At 54.7% G+C, this 11,448-nt stretch overlaps 2 protein-coding genes across 2 annotated transcripts in view; one reads left to right on the plus strand and one right to left on the minus strand.

Moving 5' to 3' along the window:
• ATXN2L (ataxin 2 like) overlaps positions 1-5,583 on the plus strand; it is an 11,737-nt gene extending 6,154 nt beyond the window's left edge. Inside the window, exons 10-22 of the mRNA XM_081818867.1 lie at positions 494-809; positions 899-970; positions 1,423-1,493; positions 1,667-1,962; positions 2,044-2,113; positions 2,554-2,700; positions 2,824-2,896; positions 2,988-3,175; positions 3,425-3,554; positions 3,640-3,761; positions 3,928-4,140; positions 4,281-4,470; positions 5,089-5,583. Coding sequence (XP_081674993.1) covers positions 494-809; positions 899-970; positions 1,423-1,493; positions 1,667-1,962; positions 2,044-2,113; positions 2,554-2,700; positions 2,824-2,896; positions 2,988-3,175; positions 3,425-3,554; positions 3,640-3,761; positions 3,928-4,140; positions 4,281-4,470; positions 5,089-5,138 — 1,938 coding nt within the window. The 3' untranslated portion in view covers positions 5,139-5,583. The remainder of the gene's footprint in view (positions 1-493; positions 810-898; positions 971-1,422; positions 1,494-1,666; positions 1,963-2,043; positions 2,114-2,553; positions 2,701-2,823; positions 2,897-2,987; positions 3,176-3,424; positions 3,555-3,639; positions 3,762-3,927; positions 4,141-4,280; positions 4,471-5,088) is intronic.
• Positions 5,584-7,388: 1,805 nt separating this feature from the next.
• Positions 7,389-11,364, minus strand: TUFM (Tu translation elongation factor, mitochondrial). The gene is made up of 10 exons (XM_006733959.3): positions 11,212-11,364; positions 10,914-11,108; positions 10,331-10,497; positions 9,984-10,088; positions 9,731-9,895; positions 9,452-9,584; positions 9,260-9,364; positions 8,992-9,143; positions 8,770-8,889; positions 7,389-7,750 (listed from the first exon to the last, which is right to left on the minus strand). Exons 1-10 carry the CDS (start codon positions 11,252-11,254, stop codon positions 7,577-7,579), a joined length of 1,359 nt encoding a protein of 452 aa, XP_006734022.1. The 5' UTR covers positions 11,255-11,364; the 3' UTR covers positions 7,389-7,576.
• Positions 11,365-11,448: the final 84 nt, after the last annotated feature.

Genomic DNA, 11,448 nt, shown 5'->3' on the forward strand with positions numbered 1-11,448 from the left:
GAAATGCTGGGATGGGAGACAGTTTGAAGATATAAGAGACGTTGGCGGGGGGAGTTGGATTTATGCTTTTTAGGGAAGAGTTTGTTTCCCTCATGTAGCAAAGCCCAGCTGGCTACGGGTTGTGTTTGGCTGGCAGATGTCTTTTGTTTAAATTAGTTATCAGGGTGCCTGGTTGGCTCAGTCGGTGGAGCATGCGACTCTTGATCTTAGGGTCGTGAGTTCAACCCCCACACTGGGCACAGAGCTTACTTTAAAAAAAAAAACAAACAACTTTTTAGTTGTCAACATTTTGAAATAGGAGACATAGAAAATTTCCAATTTCCAATTTCTTTGGAAATATAGAAAGTTCTGCAAACACTGAATGTGTCTTACAGCATAACCCTACTTAGCTGGGACTGAGTTATGATTGCCTCTAAACATTCCAAACTTTTATGCTGTTCACAAGTGTATCTTACGTGCTTATGTTAGCTGCCTTGCTCTTTTGGGCATTTAGGTTTGTGACCTTGCATATAAAAAAAAAGTGGATAAACTTCCTTTGGTGTTTCTGGCGGTTCCCTATGCCTCTTACTCACTGAACAGCAGTAACCATTGTACAGCTTTCCCTTTTCTTCCAGTGGGCCGGATGTACCCCCCGCGCTCTCCCAAGTCGGCTGCCCCTGCCCCAATCTCAGCTTCCTGTCCTGATGCCCCCATGGGCTCGGCAGTACCGACCTCTTCGGCTTCTATCCCTGTGACATCATCAGTTGTGGATCCTGGAGTAGGCTCCATTTCCCCAGCTTCTCCAAAGATCTCATTGGCCCCCACAGATGGTAAGAGCCAGGTAGTTGAGGGCTTGTGGACAATATGAAGTGTGGTTCTGGACAGAAGGACCTTCAGGCATATATCTCTTCTTGCTCAGTAAAAGAACTTCCAGCCAAGGAACCTGGGAGAACTCTGGAGTCCCAGGAGCTGTCCCGGATAGCTGGGAAAGGTGAGGATTGGTTTTTTTGTTTGTTTTTTGTTGTTGTTAAGATTTTATTTATTTGACAGAGAGAGTGGATACAAGCAAGGGGAGAGGGTAGAGCAGGCTACCCGCTGAGCAGGGATCCCTGGACCCTAGGATCAGGACCTGAGCCAAAGGCACATGCTTAACCGACTGAGCCACCCAGACGCCCCCCTCTTTTTTTTGTTGTGTTTTGTTTTGTTTTTGATTTTCTGAGGTGTAATGTCCTTTTGATTAGGGGAGCACTTCAGTTAGTAACAAGAGTTGTGGGGGTTCAGAAACAGTGTCTTGTCCGTTGTATAATCCTAATTTGTCCTATAGGAATCTCAAGAGCTTTTTTTTTTTTCCTCTTGTTTTCTTTGTCCTTTGGGGTATTGGTATTGTAGCCACCTTTGAGAAAAGAAATGTGATTTTTCTCCTTTTTTCCCTGTTTCTCATAGTCCCTGGCCTTCAGAATGAACAGAAACGCTTTCAACTGGAAGAACTGAGAAAGTTTGGGGCCCAGTTTAAGGTGAGAGGAGTGTGGGAGTGAGCCAGGGTGTTAGGATGAAGAGGGATGGAGGGGGCTTATAGAAGAAGCACAGGACTAGGACCAGGTGGGATAGAAGAGATGAGCAAGCAAGGATGCAAGAAGGGGTCCGGACCAGCTGTCTGGGTACTGTATGTGTGCTGCTCTCCTTCCAGCTGCAGCCCAGTAGCTCCCCTGAGACCAGCCTGGATCCTTTTCCTCCCCGGATCTTAAAGGAGGAGGCCAAAGGGAAAGAGAAGGAGGTTGATGGTTTATTAACGTCAGAGCCAGTGGGGTCCCCAGTCTCCTCGAAGACGGAGTCTGTATCGGATAAGGAGGACAAGCCGCCCCTGCCGCCGGCAGGAGGCACAGAAGGGCCCGAGCAGCCCCCGCCACCTTGCCCAAGCCAGACTGGCAGCCCCCCGGTAGGCCTCATCAAGGGAGACGACAAGGATGAGGGCCCGGTCGCTGAGTGAGTAGGATGGGGAGCTGGGTGGGTGTCAGGTGGGGAGAGGAACAAGCCATGAGGATTGACTCTCTTGTTCTCTCACAGACAAGTGAAGAAGTCAACACTGAACCCCAACGCCAAGGAGTTCAATCCCACAAAGCCTCTGCTGTCTGTGGTAAGATGGGATGGGCAGATGTGGATTGGTTTCCCCGAGGGAGGCTAGGGAGTGGGGTGATAGAGCAAGGGGGCGGCGCTCTGAAAGTTGGGCTGCTCTGGGGAAAACAGGTGTCAGGCTTGGGGCGAGGGGTCATGATGTGTCTGGCAAGTGTTTATGTGTTTCTCCCTGAGGTTTAGCGTTTGTGTGTTGGGGTAGTTGGGAGCATGGGTTTCATTCAGGCCCCTGATTTGGTTTGAACTCCTCTACTTAAAAAAAAAAACAACTTGGTGATCACGGACAAGCCAATTTAACTTTTCTGCCTTGATTTCCTTACCTCTAATTTGAGAATACCCGTCTCATGGGGTCCGATGTGAGGCTTAACCAAGACGCAGGGTAGAATGTGTTGCTAGGAGAGGCGTACAAAAACCAAACTTCGTGTTCTCCCTTGTCTCTTACAGAATAAATCCACCAGTACCCCGACTTCTCCGGGGCCCCGGACTCATTCAACTCCCTCCATCCCGGTGCTGACAGCAGGCCAGAGTGGGCTCTACAGCCCCCAGTACATTTCCTACATACCTCAGATCCACATGGGACCAGCTGTTCAGGTAAGAGGAAAGACTGAGCAGCTCCGGGCTAAGAGGCTGGGTTGGGCTGCTGAGGGCCAGGTCAGGCCTGGTGAGGGCATTTGTGAGCAAGCTGTTGAGCTTCGTCTGTGCTCTTGTCTCTAGGCACCTCAGATGTATCCATACCCTGTATCCAATTCTGTGCCTGGACAGCAGGGCAAGTACCGGGGAGCAAAAGGTGAGCAGAGTTGGCAGGGCTGGTCGGCGGGGCTGCCAGGTTGCCTCCTGGCAGATGGAGCTTGAGCTCAGCACTCTTTCCCCTACCCCAGGCTCCCTGCCCCCCCAGCGCTCGGACCAACACCAGCCAGCCTCAGCCCCTCCGATGATGCAGGCCGCCGCCGCTGCTGGTCCACCTCTGGTGGCTGCCACGCCGTACTCTTCCTACATCCCTTACACCCCACAGCAGTTCCCGGGCCAGCCCGCCATGATGCAGCCCATGGCCCACTACCCCTCGCAGGTAACTGAGGCATGGGGGAGTGGCGGGGGAGAGTTGGGGGACAGAGCGAAGGATCACCTCTGTTCCATCACCCAGACTCAGGCTTCCATCCTGGCTCTGGTAGGATCCGTAGCGAGGCATCGCTACTCTCTGAAGTATAGATCACATAGCGTCTCCTGGCTGGGGTCGTTGTGACAAGGACGGGGTGGTGCTGTGCACGGGTTCTCGGGCAGCAGGATGTGCCGACCGCTTCTCTCCTTACCCCTCCAGCCAGTGTTTGCCCCCATGCTTCAGAGCAACCCACGCATGCTGACGTCGGGGAGTCATCCCCAGGCCATTGTGTCGTCCTCCACCCCTCAGTACCCTTCTGCAGAGCAGCCCACCCCCCAAGCCCTCTATGGTGAGTTCTGTGCCGTTCTCGGACCTTGCTCCTCAGCCCCCTCTGGTGTGCTTGGCACTGATTCTCTCCCTTTTTCCTGCTGTAGCCACTGTTCACCAGTCCTATCCACACCATGCCACGCAGCTCCATGCCCACCAGCCGCAGCCGGCCACCACACCTACTGGGAGCCAGCCGCAGTCCCAGCATGCGGCCCCCAGTCCCGTCCAGGTGCCTGCCATGGGAGATCCGAGTGGTTGGGGCAGGAACAGGTGGCTGGAAGAGGGGGATAGAGTTCGAGGGGTCATTCCCCAGCGGGAGAGGATCAGGGGCCAGTGGGTGGTAGGCCTGGCACCTGAGGAGTGGGGTGGCACTCACCCTTCCCCTCCCCTAACAGCACCAGGCGGGGCAGGCCCCACACCTGGGCAGTGGACAGCCACAGCAGAATCTGTACCACCCAGGGGCCCTGACAGGCACACCGCCTTCTCTGCCACCGGGACCTTCTGCCCAGTCCCCTCAGAGCAGCTTCCCCCAACCAGCCGCTGTATATGCCATCCATGCCCATCAGCAGCTGCCCCACGGCTTCACCAACATGGCCCATGTTACCCAGGTAAGAACCCCAGGGACTTGCTTCCTGGGGCTGTCCTGTTCCTGAATCCTTGTGCTCCTTTCCTGAGTGCTCTTAACACCAGGATTCTCAGAGCCCACGTCTAGCTTCTGGGGTGCTCACGGCTGTTTTTTTCTCCGCAGGCCCATGTCCAAACTGGAATCACAGCAGCCCCGCCCCCTCACCCTGGGGCTCCCCACCCGCCCCAGGTGATGCTGCTGCACCCACCCCAGAGCCATGGGGGCCCCCCCCAAGGCGCGGTGCCCCAGAGTGGGGTGCCTGCACTCTCAGCTTCCACACCCTCACCCTACCCCTACATCGGACACCCCCAAGGTGAGCAGCCTGGCCAGGCGCCTGGATTTCCAGGAGGAGCCGATGACAGGATTCGTGAGTTCTCGTTAGCTGGGGGAATTTGGCATGGAAGAGCTGACGGGCTGCAGGTGGGGCAGGATGCTCGGGTTCTGGGAGGGGAGTGAGGGGTCTTGGAGGCAGGGCGCCCGCCGACCTGCACCTGTCTGTGAAGTATGTAGGGTGGGCAGAAGCCACAGTCGCCGCCGCCAGGGGCTTGCTCCTGGCTCTGTCCTTTGCTTCCCTCCGTCCTCGCTCAGTTGTGATCCAGCAGCCCCCCTCCCCACTGCCTCCCCAGCTCTCAGTGACCCCGACTGTCTCCTGACTTAGCCGAGGTAAGGTCAGCGCAGCAGACAGGGCCAGGCTGGGGCGTGGGGGGCTGAGCTGGGCACATGAGTAAGGGCTCTCGCTCACTGGGAAACAGCGATTGATCTGTGCTTCTGACAGCCCCATGAGACACCTTGAGGAGGCCGCTCCTACCCAGACACTCCCCCCGCACCCCACACTGGACGGCATTGGATGAAGGGACAGCTGCTTGGGTTCTAATGCTCCTGCTCTCTTCTCTTTCCCCTCCAACCAGTTCAATCTCATCCCTCCCAGCAGCTCCCCTTCCACCCCCCGGGGAACTGAAGATTGTCCTGGCCGCGACCTGAGACCTCCATGAGTGGAGGGAAGAGTGATCTATGTCTCTTCCCCCAGCAGCTCGGACCAGTCCCAGCCCCCCAATCCCCCCTTTCCCCCGGGGGAGCTGGGGAATTCCTGCCAAGCACCTTGAAGGGGAGGGGCCTTGAAGTGGGCAGGGCCAGGGTCCAGCGGGGGTGGGGGGTTCCTGCTCTGCCCCTGCCCATCCCCACCCTATCTTGCCCTCCCATCCTCTCATCTATCCCCCGCTGGAGACGGAAGACCTTTTATTTTCTATTATTTATAACCTCAGACTTGGGCCCCCTGTTTCTTTTCTTCCCCATTAACTTGAGTGACCTGCGTGAGAGACAGACAGACAGATGCCCCACAAGGATGGTTGGACAAGGACTTTTACTTTTTATTACATAAAAATATTTAAAAAAATTAAAAAAAAAATAAAATTTTAAACTAACTTAACCTGCCTCTGGTTTCCAGTGGAGAACAGTAAGATGGTAGCTGTCTAGTCTTGGGAGGCCTGACGTGGCTCCCAGCAGTGGGGAAAATGCAGCAGAACAGGCTGGATGCTTGCTGCCCTGTCACTGGGTGACTTTGCTCTCACCTTGATGTTGGTCTCATCGTGAGGTGCAGTTTCAAGTTTTTATTGCTAGTGTAAGTACTTCATTAATTTCTTCTCTTTGCACCAAAAAATGTTAAGTGATTTTGGCCGCTGGAAACAAAGGCCTGCCCGGAGCCCAGCTGAGAGGTGGTGTGTGCAGGTGGGCACTGCAAAGATGAAGCCACCGGCAGAGGGGAGACGGCTGGAATGAGGAGCCTGGTTTAGGGGAGCAAGAGCTAAACCGGGGGCTAAATGGCATGAATGGAAGAGCCAGGTATGGGATGTAGAAATGACACATTGCAGAAGTGTTTGGTTATTTCCAAGGAAACACTGCAATTTTTTACTGCATGTCCTGGCCTTGGTTTTCTTGTCTTTTAAGTAAAGATCACTTTCTTCTTAGAGCGTTCGAGGGGGTAGGGCTGGTACTCATGGGTAGGTGGGGGTTTCAGCTGGGACCAAAGCCAGAGAAGATGGGCTGAGGGCAGGGCAGGAAAAGTGAAGGGTTACGTACTGGGGAAAAGATCCAAGGTGTGAGGGTCTGAAACCAGGTAATGGGTGGGCATGATGGGGCAGCTGGCTTACATAGAGGTAAGCGAGAACAAATGTACAGGGTTGTAGAAGAGCTCTCTTAAAGGATGGGAGTTGCAGCTGGGGGGCAGTGATGGAAAAAGCAGCAGCAAGAAAGCCAGCCAGGCTCAGGACATCTCAGGTGCAGATGGAGCGGTCTCCCCAATACAGAGATGGGACTGCAGTGGTTACCGGGTGGTCCTGAGGCTCGGGGCGGGGGGGTGGGTCTTAGGAATCTCTTGAAACCTTCTGGCCTCACCTCAGACACGGAGGGTAAAGCAAACCTGCCCTATCACGTTCTTTTTTGTGAAGCTCTTCCTCTTCCTTTTGTCCTTTTCTTGAGCCCATTTCTCTGCCTCTGCTGTGAAGCCATAGATTTGTGACTCAAAACAGCTCTCGGGTTGGGCCTAAGAGCCTCCCCGCTCTGGGTGGCTCATCAGTGTTGAATATACTCATTTGTCAGGAAGTAAGGTTGAAAGAGGTGCTTGTTAATCCCTGCTGAAGTTAACCTTCTGTTGTCCTGGCCAGTCGTTTCAAGTTTTTAAATACCTATTCAGCATTTTACTCTCTACACGTTTGATAAGTCCTTATCTTAAGTCTCAGAAAACTTCAGTTTATAATTTTACTCCTGTGTTTAGAGTTGGTGATATATAGGGGGGACAACCCATCGAGCACAGAGACTTAATTAAAAAGAGGCTCCTGATAAAGTGCTGAGTGTTGGTTCTAGAGGTGAGACACAGTCCCCAGTATCCTAGAGCTTAGACAAGGGCAGGTAGACATTAACAGCCTTCGTAACCACTCCAAGAGGATAGGAAGTGGGTTTGGCATCTCTGAACCCACGCTTGCTCCAAGGGCGAAGTCCCCAGTTTCTCCCATAGAACAGCCAACAATCCTACCTAGTGTTTTGCTAGGCAGCCACACCAACTTCACTAGACCAACTTTCCTCCTTTTCTCAAGTTGTCTGAGCAGTTCTGACAGTTTTAAGACAGGAGCTTTTCCAAACGGCACCACAGAGAAACCGAGGGATGTGTTCTAGGCTCCATGTTTCTACTCCCCCATCCTCTCCAACTTACACAAAGGACACAAGACACAACGTCCCTCACTATTCACAGAACAGTTTATTGACCTACCTCACCTGGCAGGCCGTGGGGCCCCTCCTGGCCAGGGGAAGTGTCAGGCGAGCTGCACTGCTGGGCGCAGCCTGGGCCCTGGGGAGGGGGCTGCAGCAGCGGGAGAGAACGCGGGCTAGTGCAGCCTTCAATGCCAGAGTCTGAGCAGAGTCCAGACTCAACTCCATTTGAGGTTCTTGTCTTCCTCGGTCATGGCGGGCGTCTCAGTGACAAGGCCAGTGCCGATGGTCCGGTTGCCATCTCGCAGGGTGAAACGCTGGCCTTTTTCTAAGATCATGGGCTGCCGCAAGATAAGGCTGACCTTCAGGTCCTCCCCGGGCATGGCAAGCTCCTGGTGGGGGCAGAGACAGGGTTCATGCGTGGCCCTCAGGGCACCTTCTTCCCGTTTGCTGCCTACCAAGGCTAAAAGTTAGGGAATCCATGTGAACTAAATTGAATTTGAATTAAAAGAATTTTTAGGGCACCTGGGTGGCTCAGTTGGTTAAGCGACTGCCTTCGGCTCAGGTCATGATCCTGGAGTCCCAGGATCGAGTCCCGCATCGGGCTCCCTGCTCGGCAGGGAGTATGCTTCTCCCTCTGACCCTCCCCCCTCTCATGCTCTCTCTCTCTCATTCTCTCTCAAATGAATAAATAAAATCTTTAAAAAAAAAAAATTTTTAGAAGGTTATAGGAAATGCAGCAGGGGGATTCTTTGTGGAGACAGCTCCACCCCAGCTGCCAGGCAGATGCAAACAGTGTATGTGAAGACAGGAAAGGACTTGTGACCAGCGTTCCTAATGTTCACTCTTGAAAAGTCAAGGAAACTGTGGGTCATGCGGGTTTCTTTAAAAAAAAAAAAAAAAGATTTTATTTATTTATTTGAGACAGAGAGAATGAGAGACAGAGAGCATGAGAGGGAGGAGGATCAGAGGGAGAAGCAGACTCCCTGCCGAGCAGGGAGCCCGATGCGGGGACTCGATCCCGGGACTCCAGGATCATGACCGGAGCCGAAGGCAGTCGCTTAACCAACTGAGCCACCCAGGCGCCCCCATGCGGGTTTCTTTGTCACAAGAATTCTCTGAGCCATTGTGTACGGTGGAACTCTCAACAGGAAGAATCCTTTTCTGGGAGATCTTTCTGTGGGTAAATGCTAGCATGGGTAAGGTTTTTTTACCTACTTCAGCCCAGGGAATACTGGGTGGAGACTCACTCCCCCTAAACCCACCGAGCCAGACCTTTCCATCACTAGCTTTGTCTACACCAGTCAATGCAAAGTCACTCGTGTCGGCCCAGCTCTGGAACTGAGAGTGAGGTAGAGCTGATAGGAAGAGTGTCGCTCCCACTCCTTCACATTCCCTATACCCACCATACCTTCCCTGGTGGCAAGATGACACGACAGGCCATGTCCCAAGTCAGGGAGAACATGACAGGCATGAAGTGGGACACAAAAGGCTTGTGGCGGCCACCTTCCTCCTTGCTGAGGATATAAACCTAGAAAAAAAAAGCACCAAGGGTGAAGCCATGCCTGGCCAGGAAGGCTGCCTCCACATGGGATGGTCTGGCTCAGCGCTGCCCACTGCCTGGAGCCCTCACCTGTGCCTCCACCTTCTGGTGCGGCTGGATGGACCCTGGCTTGGCCATGACCAGGCCACGCCTCAGGTCCTCTCGCTTCAAGCCTCGGACCAGGGCTCCGAGGTTGTCGCCTGCCTCTGCCCTCTCCAGACTCTTGTGGAACATCTCAATGCCTAGAAGGGAAGAGGAGAGACAAGGGAGGAAGGGTCTAGAGCAGAGGGAAGGCACGAAGGATCTGCAAGGGAAATCCTGGAGCCAGCCCCTGGGTCCCAAGGCGTCTTTCCTATACCTGTCACCACAGTGCGAATGTTCTTGCTGTGTCCCAGGAACTCACACTCATCTCCCTTCTTCAAAATGCCACGCTCTAATGTACCTGTCACCACCGTGCCCCGGCCTGGAAAGAAATAGGACAGGAAGGACATCAGGGACCCCGGACCAGGCTATATAGCTAGAGAGGAGTGCAAGCGAACACGGTCCTCACCAGGAATAGAATAAATGGACTCTACAGGCAGCAGGAAAGGCCTCTCCAGGTCTCGGGTGGGTACCGGGATGTAAGTGTCCACGGCATCTAGCAGCTTCTGCACAGACTTCACGCCTAGCTCAGGGTCACGTTGCTATGGGGGAGGTGACAGGACTCTGAAATTTTCATTCTGCTCCTCTTACTAAGAGACACTCCCCAGGCTCAGAGCAGAACTCTGGACGCCCATCCATCCAGCCCCATCCTCTGCCAGTAACAGCCCCTGCCTGACCCCGCCTTCACCTCAAGGGCACAGAGGGCAGAGCCTATGATGACCGGGGTCTCCTCCCCTTTGTAGCCAAACTCAGTGAGCAGTTCCCGGATCTCCAGCTCAACCAGCTCCACCATCTCAGAGTCCTGGACAGCATCTGCTTTGTTCACGTACACCACAACGTGCTCTACTCCAATCTGTGGATGGCAAAGAGGTAGAAGTGGTGTCCTGAATGGAGCAACTCCCCACTCTTCCTCTTTCCACCCCTCCCCAGGCTCTGAGTACCTGTTTGGCCAGTAACAGATGCTCTCGGGTCTGGGGCATAGGGCCATCATTGGCTGCCACCACTAGGATGCAGCCATCGAGGGGGGCGGTGCCTGTGATCATATTCTGGGTAGAAGGATAGGAAAACAGCCTAGTTCATGGACCTCCTCAGCTCCACATCCATCTAGCCAAGCACAGCAGTTGAGGCCCACCTTTCTCTGTCATCTCCTTACCACCCACTTTAAGTGGTCATGCCCAGAAATCCATGACCTCAACCCATGCACCCTGAATATCCTAACTTCCCCACAAGTCCAACATTTTTCCTGGCAAGAGACAGCCCATGGCCCTGTACCCAGCAATTCTCTCACCTTAACATAATCTGCGTGACCTGGGCAGTCTGTGTGGGCATAGTGGCGGGCCGCAGTGCTGTACTCCACGTGAGCTGCATTAATTGTGATTCCACGGGCTCGCTCTTCAGGAGCATTGTCAATCTCTTCGTATTTCTTAAATTTCGCTCCACCTCCCTCCGCTAAAACTAAGGGGAAGGAGGAGAATAAATCAAAGTTCCAAAGGCAGAGGCAGGGCTCAAGCCACACCCGAATCCCTCCCACCTACTACGCAAAGGACAGTCTGGGAGAATAATGCGTCCATGACCCCCTCCCTCAGTTCCTGCAGCGGGTGTGACCGGGTCAAAAGGACATGTTAAAGGGCTTCTAGCTCCAGCCCTGCGACTTCTCTAGGATAAAGCCTCTACTTACGGGACACTGGCCACGGCTAGAGAGAAGCCATTCGGGCTCCCCAGCTTATGCATCACAAAATCTTTCACGCTCAGGGGAAATGCATCATCCAATCCACCGCCCGGGGCCACACCACCTCCAGCAGCACCTCCCGGGCTCCAGTCCCGCCACCAGAACGGGCACTTCCGGACGCCCCCGACCCATCCCCGCTTACTCTTCGTGATGGCCGCGGTCAGTGTGGTCTTGCCGTGGTCCACATGGCCGATGGTGCCCACGTTCACATGGGGCTTGTCGCGCACATAGGTCTTCTTGGCCTCCACGGCCAGGCCACGGCACAAGCGAGGCAACGCCGGGGCCTTCAGCGGCCGCAACACACTCTGCAGCACTGGGGTCGGGCCGGCGCCGAGACCTGCCGGGGCAGAGGCTTGGACTCAGGACGCCGGTCCGAGCCCGGCCGCTCCCGACGACCCCCACGTGGCCCCGCGCCGCCATTGCCTCCCCCGCCCCCTCACCGCTCAAGAGGGGCGTCGCGCGCAGCAGGGTGGTGGCCGCCATTGTGGTCGCACTCGCGCCCCGAGTATCGGGCCCCGGGCGCCCGCGCGTGCAAAAAGGAAAGGGCACGGGCGACTGGAGGTCACTTCCGGCGGAAGTGAAGGCCCGGAGGGCAAGTCTGGGTCCCTCTAGCCTCCAGTTTTTATGGCCATCTTACGACTTCCGGGCGTGGGACCAAAGACGACACCAGGAAGGGG

This window comes from Leptonychotes weddellii, chromosome 5 (assembly GCF_054177405.1).
Source record: "Leptonychotes weddellii isolate Sample4059 chromosome 5, ASM5417740v2, whole genome shotgun sequence".
In the NCBI taxonomy this organism is placed as follows: Eukaryota; Metazoa; Chordata; class Mammalia; order Carnivora; family Phocidae; genus Leptonychotes; species Leptonychotes weddellii.